The sequence below is a fragment of the Podarcis melisellensis genome (assembly GCF_964234715.1).
Source record: "Podarcis melisellensis genome assembly, chromosome: 5".
Classification (NCBI taxonomy): domain Eukaryota; kingdom Metazoa; phylum Chordata; class Lepidosauria; order Squamata; family Lacertidae; genus Podarcis; species Podarcis melisellensis.
This window is the reverse complement of record NC_138537.1, coordinates 56,728,958-56,752,759: the sequence shown is the minus strand read 5'-3', so window position 1 is coordinate 56,752,759 and position 23,802 is coordinate 56,728,958. Positions and strand designations below refer to the sequence as shown.

The 23,802-nt window shown below is 40.7% G+C and overlaps 1 protein-coding gene across 2 annotated transcripts in view; it reads left to right on the top strand.

The window, feature by feature from the left end:
• LOC309370693 ((E2-independent) E3 ubiquitin-conjugating enzyme FATS) overlaps positions 1–23,802 on the top strand; it is a 101,776-nt gene that overhangs the window by 51,658 nt on the left and 26,316 nt on the right. For both annotated transcript variants that reach the window (XM_081912678.1, XM_081912679.1), the window contains exons 4-6: positions 13,241–13,534; positions 16,544–16,737; positions 18,847–19,048. In XM_081912678.1, coding sequence (XP_081768804.1) covers positions 13,241–13,534; positions 16,544–16,737; positions 18,847–19,048 — 690 coding nt within the window. The remainder of the gene's footprint in view (positions 1–13,240; positions 13,535–16,543; positions 16,738–18,846; positions 19,049–23,802) is intronic.

Here is a 23,802-nt window from a genome sequence, read left to right as displayed (position 1 = left end):
CTTTATGCCCCCAAGTGTTACACCAGCTCACACCTCCTGTACTTTTTCCCACACCAGAAAAGCCAGAATTACATTTGCTATGGTTTCCTTTTATTACAGTAGTAATGGCAAAGGATGGCTCCTGGTACAGTAAAAAGGGGGGTGTCCAATAGAGGCTAACTCGTTTGCAGTCTGTAGAAGATTAATCCTAACAACTGACAGAGGGTCTTCTCGGTAGTGGCGCCCGCCCTGTGGAACACCCTCCCATCAGATGTCAAGAAATAAACAACTATCCAACTTTTAGAAGACATCTGAAGGCAGCCCTGTTTAGGGAAGTTTTTGACATTTGAAGTTTTATTCTGTTTTTAAGGTTCTGTTGAAAGCCGCCCGGAGTGGCTGGGGAAACCCAGCCAGATGGGTGGGGTAGACATAATAAATTATTATTATTATTATTATTATTATTATTATTATTATTATTATTAATCCACAACAAGCTTATAAAGCAGAAAGGGTAAGGAAATATACAGTAGGAGACCCCTCATAATTTATGCAGCACGATCCTATACATGTCTGCTTAGAAGTAAGTACCATTTGACTTCAGTGGGACTTGCTCCTAGATACGTGTGTGTTGCATTGCAGCCTTAATCACTCACTGTCTCGTATTCCAGCAGGTATTGATTGGTGAGGTGCATGCTTTATAGTATGCTGCAATATGTGTAAAGAACATCCAGAGAGAATTTAGATAGGCAGTACTCACTTGTGTAAGCAATTGGGCACCTAGTGTGCAGTGGAGGTCAAAAGGCAAGTCATGTCTCTTCCTTCCTAACCTGGAACTAGTCTGGGTCAAATGTTCAGTCAGATCCCTGCACAGCGCTCAGTGTCAACTTGTCCTACCCTCTCATTCCTTTGCGTAGACACATGGGAAAGATGCTTGTGTGTGATGTCTCTTTTAATAATGCTGATACACTGTTGTGAGTATGAATCCTGGCTGCGGTCCAACATGAACTGCTGAGCTCGGATCTCAGTGGTTGCACCCTTTAGCCCCATAATGTTAAACACGATTAAGAGAATTCTGTGTGGCTGTAGGACTGTTTCTTATGGTTTATTACATGCTAGACGTAGCATTTGGTGTTCCTTAAAAGAGTCTGGAATCAATATATCTTAAAACAATTTTCTTCATAGAAGTTGCAGTTTCTTTGAGGCAGGGTGGAAACAACCCATGCAACTCTGCATTTGCATGCAGTTAATAAAATACAGCAGTTTTAAGTCTTTAAGAAATGTTTGCTAGCTGTAATGATAGTTCAGTAATGGAACCATGTGCGTTAGAAAGGAAAGTCAGCTTAACTGTTCAAGGATAATAAAACACTGTGACTTCTGCATTAAGGACAATAGAATGAACAAGGTGACCTCCCATGGTACCATCCTTCCTTGAAATTGTATAAATTCAAAGTAACAGTTTATGAAATTTTGGTTGGCTTTCTTTTTTAGCTATGATAATATGATATCCTCCTTTATTCTCTAAAGGGGGGCTGAGGAAAGCAGCCAGATGGGCGGGGTATAAATAATAAAATTATTATTATTAAATTATTATTATTATCTTAGGGACAGAGCACATGCATTTCATACAGAAGGATGCAGGATCAGCCCCTGGCATCTATGTGAAATGGATTTTAGGTGGTAGTGCTAGGAAACCTCTGAAAGACCCAGGGGAGCTGCTACCAGGCAGAGAAGACAGTATTTGGCTTGCTGGACCATTGCTCTTGTGTATTGTTATAGAATCACAGAATCTTAGAGTTGGAAGGGACCCCGAGTGCCATTTTGTCCAACCCCCTGCAATGCAGGAATCTCAGCTAAAGCATCCATAACAGATGGCCGTCCAACCTCTGTTTAAAAACCTCCAAGGAAGGAGATTCCACCACCTCTCGTGGGAGTCTTGTTCCACTGCTGAACAACTCTTACTATCAGAACGTTTTTTTTCCAAATGTTAAGTCGAAATCTCCTTTATTGCAACTTGAAGCCATTGGTTCAAGTCCTACCCTTCAGGAGAAAACAAGCATGCTCCCTCCTCAGTGTGACAGCCCTTAATATAGTTGAAGATGGCTATCATATCTCCTCTCAATCTCCTCTTTTCCAGGCTAAACATACACAGCTCCTTCAAGCGCTCCTCATAATGCTTAGTTTCCAGACCCTTGATCATCTTGGTTGCCCTCCTCTGCACACGTTCCAGTTTGTCAATATCCTTCTTAAACTATGGTACCCAGAATTGGACACAGTATTCCAAGTGTAGTCTGGCTAAGGCAGAATAGAGTGGTACTATTACTTCCCTTGATCTGGACACTATACTTCTGTTGATGCAGCCTAGAATAGCATTAGGGTGTGTTTTTTGCTTTGTTTTTTGCTGCTGTATCATACTGTTGACTTATGTTAAGCTTGTGGTCCACCAAGACCCCTAGATCCTTTTCACAAGTACAGCTAGTAAGCCAGGTGTCCCCCGTTTTATATTTGTGCATCTGGTTCTTCCTGCCTAAGTGCAGAACCTTACATTTGTCCCTATTGAAATTCATTCTGTTAGCTTGCACCCAGTTCTCCAATCTGTTAAGGTCATTTTGAATTCTGATTGTTTTCTGTGGCATTAGCTACCCCTTCCAGTTTGGTGTTATCTGCAAATTTGATGAGCATCCCCTCAGTTCCTTCATCCGAGTAATTTATAAAGACATTAAATGACAACGGGCCCAGGACAGAACCCTGCAGCACCCCACTTGTCACTTTTTTCCAGGATGACAAGGAACCATTAATGAGTACTCCTTGGGTTCAGTCAGTCAACCAGCTACAAATCCACCTAACAAATCAGTGTCATTTGTTCCCATGGTATAAAATGTGAATATGCCTTCTGAGAGGTTCCCACCCAGTAGCATGATTTTTGGGTCCCCTTATTGCATTCTTCCTGCTTTTAACATTTTAAATAGAACTAATTAATAACGACTCAAAAGGTCATGGCCTTTCTTGTTGAGATCAAAAAAATAATGAGTAGTCAATTACCTGTCAGCCGTTTAGCAGTGACAAATTGTAGGAAATGAGTAATATTCATGAGCCTTCATTAGAATTGGTGTTGAATTATACCTTCACATGAGAGATGGGAAAGATCTATTAGGTCATCCAATCCAATCTGCATATAAAATGCTGTATGGCTTTACAGTTTAATTACTTGCAGCAATGCAGACCTGATGTTAAGTATGAGAGACAAATGTCTTTCTGCTTTGCGGTAGGACATCTCTGGGTGTGCCCCTTCAAAAACACAAACATAAACCCAACAAAGGACATTTCAAATATAAGTTGATACTCCTAGGGGGCTACATTTGTGGAGCATGAAAAGTAGGTTCTAGTTAGATAACTATCGGGAAGGCTAGAACAATCAGAAGCTGAAAATATATATTAATGTGAGATTTCAACATAACATTAACTAGCTAAACTTGTATTGTTATGACATACACTTATAACCTGTGCTTATATAGTACAGGTTTTCAATCACAATTATATAACCAAACTTCTGTTTTATGCAATTTTTTCTAAACACATTAAGCCTGTTGTTGTGGCTGTTCCCATTCCTATCTTCTGGGTGAAAATGGTATTCATTCATTCATTCATTCATTCATTCATTCATTCATTCATACAGAATGTGTATTCTGCCCTTCTGGTGTCTATCAACAATTAAAACCCACCATAAAACACATTACAGTCGTTGTCATCCCCAACACACTGTTATCTAAGATATAAATACAGTATAATAGAAACAGACAAGTGGAGCAAATTAACAGAAGATCATTGGCTAAAAACTTACCTATTGATAAAACAAAAATCTGCCCTAAAGAGGAAACACCCAAAGGGTTGCATAAGATAAAAAGTTTGAAAATTTAGGTGCAGCTAAAGGCAAGTAGTGATGTAGTAGTCAGCAGATGAGTGCCTGAAACACTCTGGAATTTATTGGCTGTGCAACAACCTTGAGTTAGCAGCCTCTTAGAGGTACTTCAGATTAGATTTCTGAGTCAGTAGTGCCATGCAACTGAATATGCTAAGCAGGTGCCAGATTTTGCAATTTTATTTTATCCAGAGCTTTCCATTTAATTTTTATTGTCACATTTCCTGACAGTAGACTCCACAGCTTGCAAACAGAGTTTGACTTGCAATTGAACAGTGGAGCTTAATAACAGGTGGCAGCTGAAGATCTGTCAGTTAGGAATACGTCTCGTTGATTCTGGAGAATATGTAAAGTGATGGATCTCCAAGTTCTGATCACTTTCTTTGGCATACTATAAATAGGTAAATGTTGCTTGAGTGAGTTTGTGAGTAGCATACAGTATATAAAACTGAAAAGTGCTAATGGACCTCCCAGTTAATAATAATAATAAAAAAGCCAGGAATATTGAGCATTTTCTTTTTCCCAGTGATGAAAACATAAGAAAGTTTGCTTTGCGCTCTCTCTCTCTCTCTCTCTCTCTCTCTCTCTAATAATGGTGACCCTGATTATTTTTCTCTGACGCATCTAAAATGGCCACAGCTGAGGAGGAATGTATCAAAGTATTGGGCAAGAAAAGAGGGCATTGGAAAGAAAATTACCGTATTCTATGAAGGAATGTAATGATGCTGAGACCATTGTACTCTCCCCCCTTGAGTACATTTACTGTCATCACATTTCTCATAATTTGTCCTTTGGGAATCTCTGCCATGTAGCTGGTGGTTCATGTGTGCTGCTGTGTTGGCCACACAACAATGTGGATAATATATGGGTTCATTCATCTGGCATGCTGCAGTTGGCAAAGGACTGTCTCTCATTGTTATGGGTTGAATTAGCTTGTTTCCATGTACATCCCAGCCTTACAATTAAAGGTGTTGATTTTTTATGGTATTGCAGATATCTTTGCTAGACAAAAACCTGCCTTTGCAACCATTAGCTGCACCATTATCGCATCAGGAACTGTTTTGTTTTGTTCTATGAACATTATGGACAATTTCCTTTATGGTACTTTAGCATGTTATTCATATACTCAGTGTGATACAGAATCACACCTTTGACCAGATTTGAATCTAGATTGGATGCAAACGGCAAAAAACACGACCTTTTTATTACATCCCAATGAGAAACTCACATAAGGAACCTTGACTTGCTATTCAGTATTTCCAAGCAAATGCCCTTAAGGTCACTAGCCTCTGACCACCAAGCCACATTGTACTTATTTTGAGGATGACATCACAATGTCTTTCATTCCCATTCTCATGGATACTGCATTGACATCAGTGCCCTTTTATGCCATAATCTTTGCTCCAAATGGACAATGTTCACATTTTAAAACTTGGTCAGTGTCTTTCATTGCCCTACCCTAAGCACAAACGTGCTACATAGAAGATACAGAACCGGGCCAATGGGATGACGTTTACCAGATGTCTCGTAAATATTGGGTAAGCGGTAAGTTCTGTGGGGGGAAAATCTTGTTCATGATGGTGATAAAGTTGGGTGTGTGGGTGTGGGTGTGTGTAATTGCCACTGGTAGCAAGTGTGGCTTTGAATCTATATGTTTCAAAGCTTCACAGATCTTCAGCATTGCCCACCTGGAATAGCAAAGAATTATCACCAACACACACCCACACCCACACACCAAAAACCCCTTCCACCCTGGCTAGCATGAGACAGCTTTCGATGTCACATTGGTTCCATTTCTCTACTCCTGCCCAGCCCCAAGTTAGGATTGTTCTTCCCTACTCTCAAACAAGCTTTGTGCTGATGATTGTAGCATTCATGGAAAACTTTTGTTGTTGTGATATAGCAGATTGTAGGGCATCCTCTTTTCTCTATAGTTGCATTACTTCTACAGTTTTCAAGCTAAGGCTTGCAATGCTGTGATGAACAGAATGATTAAGCATCTCATGTTTAGCCTCCCTTTCAAGAAGCCATAAAACAGAGACCTTGTATCTGAGCCAGCAAACCAGGGACAATGGGAAAACATGAAAAGGAAATGTTTCAAGTTAACCTCAAAGGAAAATAGGAGCCGATTTGATTGTAACTTGGATTCACGAACACCTACAACAATGAAACTCTAGGTCCCCATAGTTATTATATTTGTTATATGTTTAACAAAATGTATATACCACTTGATTGTAAGAAAACCTCTAAGTGGTTTGCAAATATATAATAAAACAAAACATTAAATTTATTGATTAAAAATAACTGGTATTTAAAATAAATCAAAAGAGTATTAAAAACTTCATAGGGATAGAGCACATAAGGAGATAAAACAACCCATCAATAGGCAGGGAGTTCCAAAGTGTAGGTCCTGCTACACATTGATTTCTTACAAGTGTGGAAAAAGCATCTGTAACAGTACTAGTTCTGCATACTGAAGTGGCTGAGTGGACATTTACCGTATTTTTCACCCTATAGGATGCACTTTTTCCCCTCCAAAAATGAAGGGGAAATGTGTGTGCGTCCTATGGGGCGAATGCAGGCTTTCGCTGAAGCCTGGAGAGCGAGAGGGGTCGGTGCGCACCAACCCCTCTCGCTCTCCAGGCTTCGCGCACCTCTCCGCAAGCGGCGGGAGCGCTCCCGCCGCTTGCGGAGAGTTGCCAGCATGCCAAAGCCTGCGCACGCTGAGCTCAGCACGTCCAGGCTTCGTGGACCTCTCTGCAAGCCGTGGGAGCCAGCGCTGGGCTCCCACGGCTTGCAGAGAGCTGCCTGTTTGGGGACTGGGGTCGGGGGAAGCTCGGGCCTCCCCTGCCCCAGCCCGCGCATGGGGTGGAAATAATTTTTTCCCTTTATTTCCCCCCAAAAAAACTAGGTGCGCCTTATGGGACGGTGCGTCCTATAGGGTGAAAAATACGGTATAGGGAAAGGTGATCCCTGCAAATAAACTGCCCCCAAGGTGTTAAGTGCTTTATATACTACTAGTAACACCCTGACCTTGGCCCAGTAGCAAATGAGCAACCACTACAGATCTCTTAGCACAGGTGTTATATGCTGGCAGGGTCTCATTCCTGTGTGCTGCAACATTCTGCACTAATTGCAGCTTCCAGATCAAACACAAGGGAACCGTTACTACAATCTTAAAGTCATAACTATAAAAGCATGTTGTTGTTGTTGTTGTTTAGTTGTTTAGTAGTGTCCGACTCTTTGTGACTCCATGGACCAGAGCACGCCAGGCACTCATGTCTTTCACTGCCTCCTGCAGTTTGGTCAAACTCATGCTGGTAGCTTCGAGAACAATAAAAGCATGTAGCTAGAGTTTAATATAAATAAGGGGTATATGAAATATATGAGCAATGGGTATGTTTACAACATTGAAATCAGTTCCGGCTTTTCCCACTGGGGGAGCTGCCTTAATACCAATTTCATATAATGTGCCTTCAGAAGGTGGCGGTTGAGTTTTGTGTAGAAGTTGGATCCATGATATAGATCTGTTACAGCAGTACTTTTACTGTACAAATGCTCAGGCTGTGTAAAACTTAAGTGTCTGTTCCAGATCTCTAAACCTGTCTGCCACCCGAGATCAGTTTGGTGATGCCCCCATCACAGCATCTCCAACACTTGTTTCTGGGTTTCTGCTGCTGTTGTAGTGCACTGTTGCCATTCAGTTGCACTGCAATTGAACTTCCTAAGGAGATGGCAGTACAGGGAGACAGAAGAAGCTATGGAAAAACCTGGCGTAGTGGAGACAGGAGACCGGGATAGCAGAAAGCAGCTTCCAAGGCGGCTGTGCAGAGGGGCAGATCCCAGTGGTTTGAGACCAAAACCAGACCAGAAATGATTGTTGCTAAATAGCATGGTTTCACCAGTAACACCTACTGATACAAAACGTGTGGAATGACATCATCCTACCCCGGCAAAAAATGCTGCGGAAGGGGGACAAAGAAACCCTTCACAAGCTGCTTTCACCACATGGATCTTGTGTCATTGGGCAGTATGGGAGATAGAGGAGGAGAAACATGAAGCTGCAGTTTCAGTGGCAACCACAGTCTGCCATACTGGTCTGGTTCACACATAATGCTAACCCATGGTTTATGAAACTAGTTTAATAAACGATGGTTTGGTATTATGTGTGAACCAGCCTAATGTTGAGTTCTTATTGTTTGAAAATAAAAATACCTTAACACAGCAGGCTCAAAGTTTAAGCCCCATGTAAATGCAAAACATTTCTCATGGAGAGTCCTTGAATCATGGTTTTTATGACAGGAATTTTCACTTTGCTCAAGTTTATCAGTGTGTTCTAGTTTACCACAGGGGACTGTATTCACAAGAAGGTATCACTATAGCTCTGGAGGCAATGATGGTGTGTATCTGACTTGAGTGAATCATAAATTGGCAGTATCACTCTTACAAATGGGACTAAGTTGCTTTAAAAGTAGGTTTGCATGTCACATGGTGCATTTACTGTGTTTTTAGATGGTTCACATTAGTAGGCTCTTAGTCTAATATCCTGTAGCTTTGACTCGATGTGTGTGGCTTTAATTTACCTGACTAAAACAATAAAACCTCAGCTCTCCAGAACACACATATGCAACCATCAGGAATAATTAGGTGGTTTTGTCATCCTCCCTACCAGCTGTCCAACACTAATCTGCTGACTCACACTCCTGGCACAAATTAGTATTAGGTGTGCAAACAAGCTAACACAGCTGTTCATGGCTATTAGGCTCTTAACACTTTCATTGCCTGAATAATTTGCCATTTATACAGCTTCTGGTATCATCCTTAGATCTTCTATTTGAGTGGTCGTCATTTATATAACACCATCAATGTGTGTGGCGGCACTTCACAGAGGACAAGGCCCCTGCCCTAAGTTGCTTACAGTCTAAAATTTGATACAGAGGAAATAGAAGAAAGAGGAAGCAGTGGGTAAAAGGAGAAAGATGATATGATGATTCAATTTACATGCATGTTGGCTTGGTTATAGCCTTAGAAACTAAGGCTGATAGCAGCATGCACATCATACATTTAAATCACACGACTTCCCCCAAAGAAACCGCAGAACTATAGTTTAAGGGTCCTGGGTGTTGCAGCTCTGTGGGGTGTTAACTACCGTTCCCGAGATTTGGTGTGTGTGTGGGGGGCCTTCTGTATGCAAGGCAGTTGCTTTCCCATTAACCTACAGCCCTTCTTCCATGTGTGCTAGAACTCTGGGACCACAGGGGAAAATGTGCCCTGCTGCCTGAAGATTAAGAAAAACAAACAGGAGGGTTGAAAGGTTTGGGCAGGCACCTAGGGAGAAGTGCTAAGCACTGTTGTGCCCTGGGCACCATGCTGGAGAAGCCAGGACTGCGGGTAACTTTGCACTGCTTTCTTAAAAACAGGAAAGAAGACCCATAACTGCCCACGACAGTATTTTCCTTTAACAAGTATTTTCCTACAAAAAAAAATTCACAGAATAAGGATCAGCTGCCTGGCAATGTTTGCTTTGTAAAAGAGATTGCTTTTCTACAGCATAATCAAAAAGCCATCTTAAGGAAGGCAGCAAAGTTGGTTTGAGGCATGGCTAGTTTATTTTTTTGGGGGGGAACCCCAAATAAAAAATAGCATGGGCACATTTGGGATATATGAAACTTTGAAGAGTTGAGTGGGGGGAAAGCATGTTTTGACCTTTATGTTTTTCCCCCTTTGTATCTTACTGCATCAACAAATTGTGTAAATTGTGCAGTTGTTAATATATACACATACAGACACACATTTTACTAATGGAAGCGTTTCTTTTTGTCTCCGCTATTTTGTTCTCACAGGTTTCCCTCTGCATTAGACTTTCATGTCTTTTTTCATTAGCTTTAAAGTATTCCTTCAACTGGGATAATAGCAAAACCCTATCTCCATCCAATTGCAATTTGAGCTGTTCTCTGTGGGTTGCATATATTTCCAGTTTGTTGCTTGGAGAGCTAGAAATACCACTCTAGATATTCTTAATGAGAGATTCATGCCTTATTCCCTAAACAATACAATGAAAATGTTCCCAGAATATGAAAAGTGAGCAGTGTGATCTCAGCTTTTTAAGCACCCCTTTCTCTGTTTTGTGTGTGGCTGTGAGTTTCCTGTAAATTATTTGCAACATACTCGACAGTAAATAATTGACAGCTGTTTGTATTTTATTTTGGCTCTTTATATGAAAGGAAGAGCCAGATTTGGGTCCATTTTTGAAAGATTTAATTGGTAAAAGAAAATATTTATCAAATGTAGCTCCAAAAATTACTCAATGTTTTCACATCTTTGCCAGATAAATGGCACAGACTGTGGGGTTTGATTTTCACTTGTGTTTGCAACTAACACTTTAAATTGCTATAGCTAGTAACTACAGCACAGTCTGTCTCTGCGTAATCAACCCCTGGATAGGGAACTGACATTGCTTTATAACTCAGTGAATACACATGTTCCTTACTCTCTCCCCTTGTGAGATCTATTCCTTGGGGAACCGTTTCAACAACTTGCCATACTGGGTGAGATACAAATACAAGATTCTCTGGCTAACAACTCAAATGTAGATATTTATTCACTAAAGTAGGAGCTCCAACCTATACATGTGCTGCAATACAGTCTTGCTATTGTGTTTATAACTAGTGGATGATATTTTGGAAGTGTCTAATAATAGGGATGCAGTGTGTAATTGGTTAATTGACAAGTTCAGGGATGTCAGACTGTCATTATCCCACAGTTTCGACTTTCAAAGATTCCTTCCCCCATTTTCATTTGTGGTGTGTGTGTGTGTGTGTGTGTGTACCTTGCCATTTAGCACTGTTTTGTTGACTAAGTTACAACACTGTCCCTGTGGTTTTGTACGTATTTGGTCCCTATTTTCTATCTTGCACATGTATTCTTCTGCCTGTCTTTTCCCAGTGAAACTCCTTTCTCTATGCTTCTGTGCCCAAACCCCGTTACCTTTTACTGATCTGTGAATAAGACGTGGATTGTGCAATCTTAATATTAGACTTACATAGGAGACAGGAAAGTGAACGATTACATGGAATCTGGGCTCCAGCTGAGTGGCTCCAGATAACTTGAACCAGTCCTGATTGCAGAAAAGAGTTTGCAGCGAAACCACCAGAATTTAATAGAAATCACAGCTGGAGAGGACTCCTATTGCCAAGCAGAATGAGCTTCAACATAGAGAGGTTTTTTAAAAGTTTTATTTTAGCTTAGCTGCTGTAATTAAGGGGCAACATTCTAATTCCATTACCAGGACGTTCATTGAACCAGTAAGTGACTCCTTGTGGCTCCCACTGGGATAATTCTAATGAAAGAGATAATAAATTAGATATGTTTCAGAAACGGGAGTGGGGGAGGAGAGAAATAGGAAAGCTAATGTAGTTTTCAGTTATCAAGAGATAACAATGTATGTTACAGGGAAACTTTGAGATCTCTGTCACAGAGATAATAACACAGAAATGTATGAACTAACGTGTTAGATCCTCAGCAAATTATCATACAACAGAGGTCACCATCCTGGTGCCATGATGCCCATGAATGCTTTCATTGGTAACCCTTGTCAGGTTCTCAAGACCCTGAGCTTTCATTTTAAAGCTCATTAGCCCTCCTAGAAAGTTAGTTATGGGACAAAATGTGCAGCTATCTTCTTCTGTGAATTGAGAGTGTGGACTGGCCACCTTGTAAAGTTTGCCTGGTGTTGAGGAATGCTCCCTGTTATTAGACAACAACACCAACAGATGCCACATATAAGGGTGACTGCAGTCTTATCCATGTAGTTCTCCCAACTTCAAGAAAATAGATTCGAACAGGTATCATACGAATTGAATGTCATTTTCAGTTCCCCGTCAAGTTTTTACTGGTAGTTTATGAATCTTGAAAATATGCATGCCCATGCCCATCTCAGGCCAGATCCTATCTAATTCCATAAACCAAGCGTGCAAACTTCCCCTTTCCTGCTGCTTTTGTTGTAAGGCAGATGCCTTGTTGAGAGGCTGTCATGTTTATTAGCCCAACAATGCAGTTCATCTCAAATAGTATGGTCATTCCCTCCACACAGATACACATTGACAAGCTGAGCCTAGGAAAAGGATATAGGGAGTCAACCACATTTGTGTGTGCGTGCACACACACACACACACACACACAAATAATCATGTGTGCACAAACTAGCAAGACAGGTTTGGGAGAGGGGGAATGTATATTTCTAGTAGCCTAGAATAGAAATACCTGGGAACCTTGCAGTTGGTTACAGAAAGTGGGAAACATAAGCCATAGAATTTTGGGTGGTAATTCATGAACAATGAAGGCATTGATGCTTTTGAACAGTTAATTTTTGAAGCATCTCTAAACTTACCTATAAGCCTGTTGCTAATATTGCATGAGCTGCACACTAAAAAGGCCCCACAGAGAGGGGCAACTGGGATTGGCACTGATGCCATTGTCTGTGGTTTGTGCTCCCGGTCAGCATGGAAAATCTTCTGGAGGAGATGGGTGTGGCAAGTACACAAGACTTTGTCTTGTCTTGGACTCAAAATCGCTCTCAACTGAATGATCCTGTGTGGACTGTGGGGGTGGAGGACTTTGGGTGAGTCTGGGGTCTTGCAATCTTTCTTTCACAGTAGCCCCAATAGTTCTTAACAGTCTTGGTGGATCACCATTCATTCATTGGCATGATATTTGTCCACCTAACCTTCCTTTCTTCCCTTGCCAAGAAGCCCTATAGGGCAACTTTGCAGATCATGTTTTCTCTGTGTTAAATGTATGTCTGGAAGATGCCAGTGTAACCACACTGCAATGGAATGCCTGGATCAAGCCTTCAATGAACTACTGAAATATGTTTGTGGAATCAATTTGGCTTTATACCAACAGTGCGTCTTTTATGAAGCGTGCTCTATGTTCTTGGCAATTATTTTCCCCAGTAGGTTTCTTAGAGTTGCATAGTATACAATCTTGTGCTGTGGAAATGAAATGTTGGTATATGGGCTGGTTAGGAAGCTATTAATTTGTAATCACAGGTAGTCTTGTTAGGAAAGAGGATAACATGATTAAAAGCAGTTTAGAGAACAAGGAAGTGAAGAGGCTAATGATATCACACTGTTTTCTGGTGGCAGTGACACAGCATCACTGCTTCAAGATGAAATGATACATTTATGAAAATAATAATAATAATAGTAGTAGTAGTAGTAGTAATACATGCAATGCTGCAAACAATGTTGGAAGGACCTTTGCAGAAGGAACCATGACAGTGAAGTTATATTTCAGGCATTGCTTTTCTTCTATTTCTCCTCTCCCTCTCTTACTTTTTAATAGGCACACAAGCATCCTCAGGAAGCAAGATAAAACAGTGCATAAGAGACAGACACTATGAAACAGCACTTGCCTCCTCTCTGGAGCAATCGTCCAAGAAAGAACTCATGGTGGAAGGTGGCATTTCTTTGAAAGATAAACATCAACCCAAAGGCACTTCAGAGTCCAAAGAGAGTCAGACCCAAAGCTTTCTGAAACCAAAAACATCTTTTTCTGATCACGGGTATAATATAAAGGCTTTATCGAAAAGGGCACAGGACGAAAATGATATCCACAGACAAGATCCGTTCCCAAAAGGTAAGCTGAAAATATTTTATTGGCTATTAGGAATCTAGCTTTTGTGGCATTTTAAAATGTGATCAGAGTAAAAGGTGCAGAGCTGTTAATGGGCAGCTTGTTTGCATTTGTCTGTTGTTGGGTTTTTTTTGGTTGTAGGAAAATAGTTTGGAGAGCAACAGGCTTCACTTAATGCATTTGAATAATTCTTAATATTGGCCATGGCCTATTGAGACCAAATAAGAAGAAATAAGACAACATGGCTAGAACACACATAATGCATTTTGATGTCCCATGTTTCTGTATTGAATCCCCAAACATGCATACTTTAGCACAACCAGTGTGGCCATGTTCAGGGATGATGAGAGCAGCAGTCCAATAACATCTGGAGGACTACACGTTCCCCATCCCTGTAAATGCTTGTTGTTGGAAGTGTTGGGATACAATTCAGCTTGTATTCTAGGCTGGTAGAGGGATACTCTCAGGGTTGCTGACCTCATTTCCCACTTCCTTCTGCTTTATCCATATATTTTACCCTCCTCTTGTATCCAATGAAAAATTGCCCAGTGGGCAAACTATTTTATTGTAGACAGTTGAGAAAGATAAATTATGGATTATTCTAATTCCATTATCTTGAAATTATCTTGATAACACCAACTTCATGTATTTTTCTCTTCTCATCTATATATATATATAAATTATGCCCATCTCACCTCTCTGACATCCTAGGATTCCTGAATCAAGAGGACCTTGCTGCCCAGCAGCTCCAGGTCACATTATGTATTTCCCTTCCATTGCAGCATTAGGAACAGATCTTTGTGTACAATGGAAATATATGCACGATAATTGGTACATGGGCACTGTGCTCACCAACTGCAACTACAGCCTCCATGGAGCTTTTGGTCTGGAAAAATATCTGAAACTAATGTTCAGTTTTTCAATTTACCTTGCAAACCCCTCTTCAGGGAAAAATATTTTCAGAATCTTGGCTCAGCAAAAGTATGTGCAAGTAAGGCAAACAATCAATATGGGAGAGGATTTGCAACTTGGTAAAACAGGTGCAGAAAACAACTTTATATTTTGATTTGTTTGTTAGGAAAAAAAAGAGTATCAAGCTTCTGCCATGACACAAGGAAAGAGTATTTTCTCTTTACTGCAATTGATCATTTGAAACAATCTGAAATAGGCTTTCTTCCCAGATATTTAATATCTCGAATTATACCATTTGGCAGGAAACACAAGCTTATTGTCACTCTTGTAAGAGGGGCATGTCTCAGTGTTCTTCAGAAGGATATTTGCCATTTTGGATTAATTCTGTATTTTTAGCTTGTAAAATGCTGAAAACATCTATTCGCATTTTGGGCACAAGCTCCTTTTTGGGATTATTAATTATGCAAGAAATATTGATTGTCAAAGAGCAATCAATCAAGCTTGATTATAAAGGAGGAAAACATGTTTTAATAACCTTCTATATTGATTACATTTTTAATGAACTGAAATCATATTTTAGCATTTTGTTTTAGTTTCTCATCTTAAAGTAATTGCAGTAAAATAAGGACTTGAATATGCAGATCAATACAGGAACAATGGAAAAAAAAAACCCAACAGCTGCAAGACCAAAGGGAAAAGAACTCAAATTACTTGAGGAAGAATACAATATACATATTTTGTTGTAGTCCATCATCAGTGCAGTAAATCTTAGTTGGTTCAAAGTGTATGAGATATTGAGAGTCATGCAGCAAAGGCTGTGACCTGTGACCTAAGCTTTCTGACTTTAGTTCTCCCCCATCCATGAACTCACTAAGTAGCCTTAGGCTAGCCACTGTTCTCCAGTTGTTCCCCTCTGCCCCTCTCCCTGCACCATCTGCAGTATGGTGGTACTAAAAATAATAATTCTAGTATGATGCTATTGTACTTTACAGAGTGCTTGTAAAGATTTCTGGGATAATCTGTGTGAAGTGCTTTGAATACTCCAGGAGCATCATATACTGTAAATTATAGAAATTATAATTATCAATTAGAGCAACATATATCTCCCTCTGCCTGCTCTGAAAAGCAATATATTAGGCAGCAGTTTCAGGCTCCCACGATCATGCAGCGGAGTGAGGTGGGACCAAGGTTGTAAATGGAAAGCAGTTTGCATTCAGATGGCAGAGGTGGTGAGAAAACTTTTCTTGCAAGTAGAAAAGTTACATAGCAAGAAGTGTGTTAGAACAGAAGCTTTTTCCTCAATGTGCCAAGGTTTGTTTGTTTTTCAGCTTGCAGGGGTTTTGCTTTAAATATTGGTGAGCAGTCAAACATAACATCAACCACCTTCAGTGTGAAGACACAATTCTAGTATTGCTGCTTCTCAGGATTCTGGCACCTCATTTCGCTGCATGTCTACATGCAGCTTTTAATGTTTGAAATTATGCAGTGTTTTTATTATGTTGCAAGACATCCAGAGTGGCTGGGGCAACCCAGTAAGATAGATGGGTATAAATAATAAGAATTATCATCATCATCATCATTACACCGAACCATAAAGTTAGTAATTATTTCCAAATTTGCATATGTATTTGCAAATGCATTTTTAAAAACAAATCTATGTCCTCTTTTTTACTTTCTTTTTTTCTTTTTCTGTGATGAATCTTCTTCTTTTTGGAAATGTGTTAGTGGCTACCATTAGGGAATGAGAAATTTGATTCAGTATGCATTTAACTCCAGATCTATCAAAACAACATTTTCCAGACCAATAGGTGAACCAAAACACAGCTATCTTTCAAAATTCATATTTATCCAAATTTTGCAATGCAGTTCTCCAACCATTGTTTACAAAAATGCATTATATTAGGGGGGATTGTTTGCAAAAATAAGTACATATTCCAAAACTGCATACAAAAATGTGTTATATCAGGATAAATTCTCACTAAAATGCTGAAGATTATATAACTTGACTGTTTTGTTTCAGAAACCACCCTCCAAAAGCACAGAAAGACCCAAATTCAAATTAGCTGCTCCCCCTTAATAAACATCTATCTCTTTCTTAAGGTGATTACAAATTCTGTGGTTTGGCTATCAAGCTGAAGGAGCATCAGAAAAGTGAGATGAACAAGACAATCGACAGGGTAACAACCTCCCCAGCTCATGAGCCAGATGTTACTCATGAGAAACATGAAGCCTTCCAGCAGCCAGAGGTCTGCTCTGAGCCTGAGAACATTCCTGAAAACCCACTGACTCTCAGGGTAAAATATCAGAATGTTTTCTCTGTTAACTCTCAGTCCTGTGATGATTATTTTCAATGGAGGCTGAAAGTCACATTTTCTTATTTTCTTTTTCTTACTTTATCAACGGAACAATGAGGTCACTTGAAGCTGCTGTTCATTTCTGAATAATCATTTTGATTGCCTGATCTGTTGAAAATGAGCAACTTCAGAAATTCCCTGCTGTCCCTCTAGAAGCCCCTGCAATACACTAACATTTTTGTTCACCTTTCCATCAATTCCTTCTCCTCACATTTACTGATCTAATGGCCAGAGGTGTAGCTATATTAGTCTGCTGCAGCAAAATGAAGATTCTTGTGCCCTAAAGGACTATGGGTCCCCCAGGGTGAGGGCAGCGCACCCTGCCTTCCTCTTCAACCCTGCTTTCCTCTCCACAGCTGTCTGAGCACCTCCACAATACCTCTCTCACAGCTTACCCCAGAGCCATCAAACCTAAGTCCTGAAGGCACCAAGGGAGATCTGAACAGATGGGAGCAGAACCCACTTTCAAGACAAAGTGCTAGGTTGCTTGCTAAGGAGAGAACCCTTTGCTGCCCTACGTTGAGCCTGCCACATTCCTTTATATAGGAAAGCAAGGGGTGTGCTAGATGACCTGCCATTGTGTACCCAAGCATTGGATCAGCTATGTGCCCTGCTCTCCCTTAGACCAGTGATGTGCATATGTATTGCACCAATCTAAACAGTAAGGCCTTTGGAAAGAATCCTTCTTCGAGTTCTCGTTCTTCAGCAACTGGGAGCCAGGACAGTAACCTTAAAAAATGGATACTATGTTTTTAAGGGCTAGACTAGCGGAATGTTATGAACCTAAATCTGACAATAAGGGTTAAATGTTGGTTTCAGGCAACTCAAATCTCCTACTGATAACACCATTCTGGTCCCCCTTTTAAACACTGAGCATGTTAAAAAGCTATGCATGACCCACCATGAAAGGGACTTTTCTCTCTGGGGATGGCAAAAAAGGATAGCAAATTAAACAACTACAGAAGTGTGATAATGGTTAGGAGTAAACAGCCTAGGCAGCAGAAAAATATTTAATAAACAATCAAATGAAGTTGCCAAGAGTATACTGCACTTTTTAAGTCTTTCTTTCTTTCCAAGCACATAGTGATAAATGGATTCTGCTGCTTTTTTACCCATCGAGGCACAGCAGATGCACTTATCCTGAATCCATATATCTTGGATGTCCAAGGAAGCCATTAATTGTGTCCTTTGGTTTTCCTATTTAGACACTTAGGCCAAAAAGGAATTCTAAAGTACACAGGCACTGGTAACTGCAAAAATGAGACATGTGTTTGCAAGAATAGCCACTCCTGCTTAATGTAGCAGTTTTTCAACCATGTCCCAAGTTGTTGTGTTAATACTTTTATAATGTTCTTCAATTTTTACTGATATGACATAGAACCACACAACACTCATACCAGCACAATAAGTACACTAAACAGAGTGCAGGAAAGGGATGAAGAGGGCAAAGGCTGCAGGCAATCAGTTTCAAGGCCAATTATACTGTCTAAGCTACATAGGATAGGGCAAGTTGGCTTTTCTTGATTAGGCATAAAAAACAGTATATACTTTCCATATAGCATGGTAGTCGTCCATCGACTAAAGCAGAGGCAGAGAACCTGTGGCCCTTTAGCTGTTGGTGGGCTCGCAAGTCCTATCCTACCCTATCTCCAACTCATATCATCCCTGAGCTATGCTGGCTGGGGTTGATGGGGTTTGGAATGAGTTGATCAACATCTAGAGAGCTGCAGGTTCCCCATTCCTGTTCTAAAGTTGATGGTATATTGCCAACTCATGAAGCCACCTGAAGACAAATCCTTGATCCATTGGTGGATAGGTGGGATTTTCCTGTGCTGCAGAAAAGTGAGCTTGTAAACAAAAGGGCACATGACTGCCATTTCCTCTGTTGAGGCATGAGGTCCCACACTGTTGAGAGACATCTTATCATGTCCATATTATGTGATAATTTCCAATTTCCAATTTCCAATTTCATTAAGTTGGTTCAGAGGAACAAATTGCTAATGCCCTCTCTGTTTCTCACTCCAAATGAAATGTATTTCTTTCTTTTAGGAGGCGCTAGAAGTTCACAAGCCTCACTTTATTTCCCGCTCACAAGAACGCCTAAAGAAACTGAAACACATGGTACAGCTGAGGAAAACCCAGCAGGGTGATGCTTCAAGAAAGAAACAAGGGGCTGCTCTTTCTCGCAAACTTTCCACGTCTTCCATTACGAGTAAGAAGAAACAGTATACAATTCCTCATCCTCTCAGTGGTAAGTTCACCTGTGGCACTTTAACCACAGTTACTTTAATCACAGATTCTGCTAGAATATGCAGTTTTCCTTCGTTAATGTTTGGTGCTCCAGCCCAGAGATAGTCTTTCATACTGATTCCTGCATGGATGTAATTTGTGGCAAAGCTAAATGTCATGCTCATGTATCAATATATAATTCTCCAAAAGCCTTTGCCATTCTATCAGTTCAATTCATTCCAATCTCCCCAGTCATACTACACAAAAGGGGCAAATAATTGCACCACACAGGATCTCTTTAAGCAGAAGTAAGCTTTATTTCTGCATACTGTACCACAATGCCTTTGCAACATAGATCTCATGGAAATATTTTCTCTGTCTTAGGGAGAAACTCTAACATAGTACGGCAGTTGTGTTGCTACTTTTTCCTTAAATTAGGGATGAGGAACCTGTGGTTCTCCAGATGTTGGGCTCCAACCCCCATCAGCCCCAGCCAGGCATGATGGGTGTTGTAGTCCATGGAAGGCCATCAGTTCCCTATTCTTGTTTTAAATAATTATAGGCCTAGGGTAGCTCATTTCTACTGAGAAAAAGAGGGTCAATGGGACTTTGTTTTTAAGAATCCTGTGCCCGTGTGTGTGTTTGTGTGTGCAGTATCCATTCTGATCAGGGTGTGCAGATGAGATAAGCCTCACATCCTCACATGGTGCCTTCTTAACAAGAATCATATCTGCCTGTAGTTATTTAGGAAAATCAAGATTGTAGCTGTCTGTTACATATTCAGGAAACATCCAGTCTGATGTGCAACTTCTAATGACCAGTAGTCATCATTGATGTTTTGCAGTGTATAAACTCAAGAAAGCGTCAGATGGAATTGTTCTATTTCAGAGATAAAGCAGCATGCCATGTCTATTCTGTAATTCATTTTTCGGCGGTAGAAGATCTAACAGCAATGCAAAAACTTTTTGCTAGATAAGTGGCTTCCTTTTCTTAACAGCTCAGCAAAAAGTGTGTGTGGGGGGTTTATAGGGTGGAGTCCTAAGGGATTCATTCTTTCATTTTTCTCACCGTAAAATTTGAGAGCATTCTTCTGCTTTACCACAGGAAGCAGGGCAGCTACCCCCTGGTGACATTTCTCATTGTAAGCTCCCCAAATCCCTTTACTTCTGGGAACCCTGCTTTCAAATAAAAGAAAAAGATAGCAAACATAATCCAAAGTGATAGAGCCAATAGTGAAAATGCTTGCCTACTGAACTTTTCTTCCTCTGTAAAGCTTAACATTTAAAAGCTTGATCTTTAAAAGGATGAATATGGTCATGCTTGAGCAATTACAGATTAGTTTAGATTATACTTTGTCTTGTTATATATATATATATATATATATATATGCGCAATAATTTCATCTCTATACTTATTTTTTTTATATTCCCAAAGCATGCTGCTTATTCTTGTAACTTGTAATATAAATCCTTTTTCTTTTTGCTTTACAGCTTTGTAAGCATAATTTTGCATGTGCTATTTCTTTTCCGCAATAACATGATCTCCCCCACACACTTATCCACAAACTTGAGCACAGCTCCATTATTGCCAGCTGCACCTTCACAACAGACTTTAATTTGTACATTATTGCTATGTTCCATCTTCACCATTATTCAACAGGTGGCTCTCAGTCAGGATTAGGGCATCATTAATCAACTGGGAAGTTGCCTTTCTCAGACAAAAGGCAGGGTAATTCTATGGAAGGACTGCCTCTTGTAGCGCGGAGAACTTGGCTTAAGCCAATGTCATAGCAAATAAATGGTGGGAGTGCAGGCAGGGGTGGAGGAAGGGGGTGTGGTGGGTGCAGACCGCCGCCGGGTGTCACCACGGGGTGTGTGTGACAAAATGCCAGGCGGCACTCACTGTGGGCCTGCAGCACACCTGAGCCACACGTCTCTCTTGGGAGAGACGCGGTGGCTTGGGCGCGTGCAGGCTCCGTGCTGCCCAAATAGTTCACATGCTGCCTCCACCCCTCCAGCCATAGGGCAGCTGAGAGGGAGGAGGCAGGCAGACTCTAGAGGCCCCACAGTGCGCCCCAGGACTAATGCTTCTTTGAAGTCTGCAGTGCCTTCCCAGACACTTTTGGCTAGCATGAGCCTTGTGGAGATGTCAAGACTGGGCAGAGGAAGGTGAGGAAGGGAAGAACAGAGAACTGGAGAAATTGGACCATGAGGAGGGACCATTGTGAATATTGACTCAGACCCTAGAGATGGGGCAAGGGGACTGTCAGGGCAGAAGTCCACCTCTGTGCCAAAGGAGACCTTGTACATCACAGGAACCTGACACTGCACCAGGACTGTCCCCTCCGAAAGCCTCCTCTGTTTCAGGGGATGCCTGCAGATAGATCACATAGCAAGCTGGCCCATTAACTCTGCCTCTGTCACAATGGATGTACCGGTGAGAACAAACTCAGCAAACCAAACCTCTCTGAAGGAGGGCTTGCTTGCTTGCTCAGTCCCGTGGCTCAGGACACCAACCGCACAAAAGGAGGGCTTTGGGGGGCATGTAAAGTGTCAGAACAACATCTTAGGTTCTGCTTATCCATGCACCTGTTGACCTATGCACCTTGTAACGTGACTGATACACCATAGCAATCCATGCATTAAAGCTTTTGGCAAACAGAAAACAAACAAAAAACCAAGCTGTGAATCAGAGTTCTGCTGGCAGTCTCCCTCAGAGCCTGTCAATCACTCTTGATATTGAGCTTCCAGTGGCAGGCAATTAACTTCCTCACAGGACCCTTAACTCCACTTAGTTGCTAGGGAATCATTCCATGAGTGACTAGGATCTGGGTGGGATTCACTCTCAATAGTACTAGTAGTAACATATTACTCAGTCCTGAGTAAACATAGGATGATGAGCATAATTACATCTTATGTATGTTCAGCTGCAGGATGTTGCTGACCACAGTAATCAATAAAGAGTTGGATAGATCACTATGTTGTTGAGCTTTCCCTTCATTCAGATAATGGAGGTACCTTCACAAATCACACAGTTTTTATAATCATTTGTTGCATTTTTCTCTTGCCCTTTGTTCTAAGGAGCTCAGGGAGGCAAACATGGTGTACTTTCCCTCGTTTTATACTCACAACCACCCTGTGAGGTAGGCTAAGAGACTCACCCAGGGTCACCCAGTACACCTCTTGCCTGAGCAAGAATTTGAAACAGGTTTTCTGAATCTATGTACAACACTTTGCACATAATATTCATGATTATTATAATATAATAACAATTATATAATATAATAACCACAAGTGCAAATGCATGTGTACTTAAAAACCATGTACCTTCTTTAAAAATGCAACATTGTCTAATCTTATTTTCATGCCTGGAAATTTCATCGTTTTGACTTTTCATCTGTTTACAGCATCTTGACTTCAGAAACTAAAAATTATATTGAAGTAGAGGGAAAAAATATCACATTAAGTAACAGCATGCAATAAGATTTTTGTCTAGATGCATTATGCTGGCAAAATGTTCGGTAGTAAAAATGCAGATGTCTTTCTTACGAGCTAAGAAATTATGTACTCAAGTGACCATATATTAAAACTATGACAATCTGTCTACTTGTATAGTGTGAGGCAGAGGCGAAAATAGTGAGTTAGGGTACAGGGAAGCAAGATGACCTGGGGGGCATCACTATATCTCATTCTAACCCTCCCATATGAAGTTGTTGTGTCATAAAATGGAACCCATGTCTTTCACTCCTTGGTGGAAGTATGGGGTACATGTGTGATAAATACACAGATCCAGAGATATGTTGCACATCAAAATTGCAATCTGAAGCCCAATGAACATCATGAGATCTGTGTCTTGTATTCTTCTTTGAATTTAAGAGTGTATGGCCATACATTGCAAAAAGTCCTGAATTCTTACTAAATTTATTTAGCCTATGTGGATCAAAGTACATAGGAATTTGACACTGAAAAAACATTGCTCCTAAAGAATATAATGCAACTGCAAAGCTTGGAAATGAAATTTAATAAAGAACCGTATGTCCCCCCTACAGTAAATGCAAAGGCAAGAACACCGCCCCCTCTTCTTTTGCTTGACTTTGTAACTTTGGTAAATCCTTGTTCATCTGTAATTCAGCACTGAAGAGAGAAAGTAGGCACTGAATCTTCATTTCTCTACTGATGAAACATGGCAGGAGAACTCCCTAAAGGAAGTAGTTTCAAGGTGCCCTTTGCTACAGTTACAAATTGATGAAAATCTAAAGATGACTTACCTTTCATGTCAAATAAACTGTTGCTGAAAATCTGATTTAGTAAAAGTAGATATCGGGGGAGTCACCTTCCTTATCACCCCAAAGAGCAGCAAGGGGTTAGGCACAGGGGCTGTTGTGGGAGAGGGAAATTGCTCTCAACTGGAAGTGTACAAAATACCTCCTCAATATTTTGAGCATTTCCCCCTCTCACCCAGCTGCCCACCCAACCCATCCCACACTGAGACAAAAGCTTCTGCAGAAGTTCTTGTACGTGAATAAGTGTACTGCCCGACATAAAACAAAGTCCTTCTACAAAGTCAGATTTAAGAACCACATTAAAACCTGCATGAAGGCCATTGAGCATTACTTGCTTAGTGGCACTTACAATATTTGAAAGCCTCTTGCCATGGAAGAACATCTCAAACTTTCTCATATACAAAACCTAAGGACCTAAAAGCTATTTTTATGCAAGGAAGGAATCTGAGAGAGAAACACACACACCACTTGATTGTAAGAAAACCTCTAAGGAG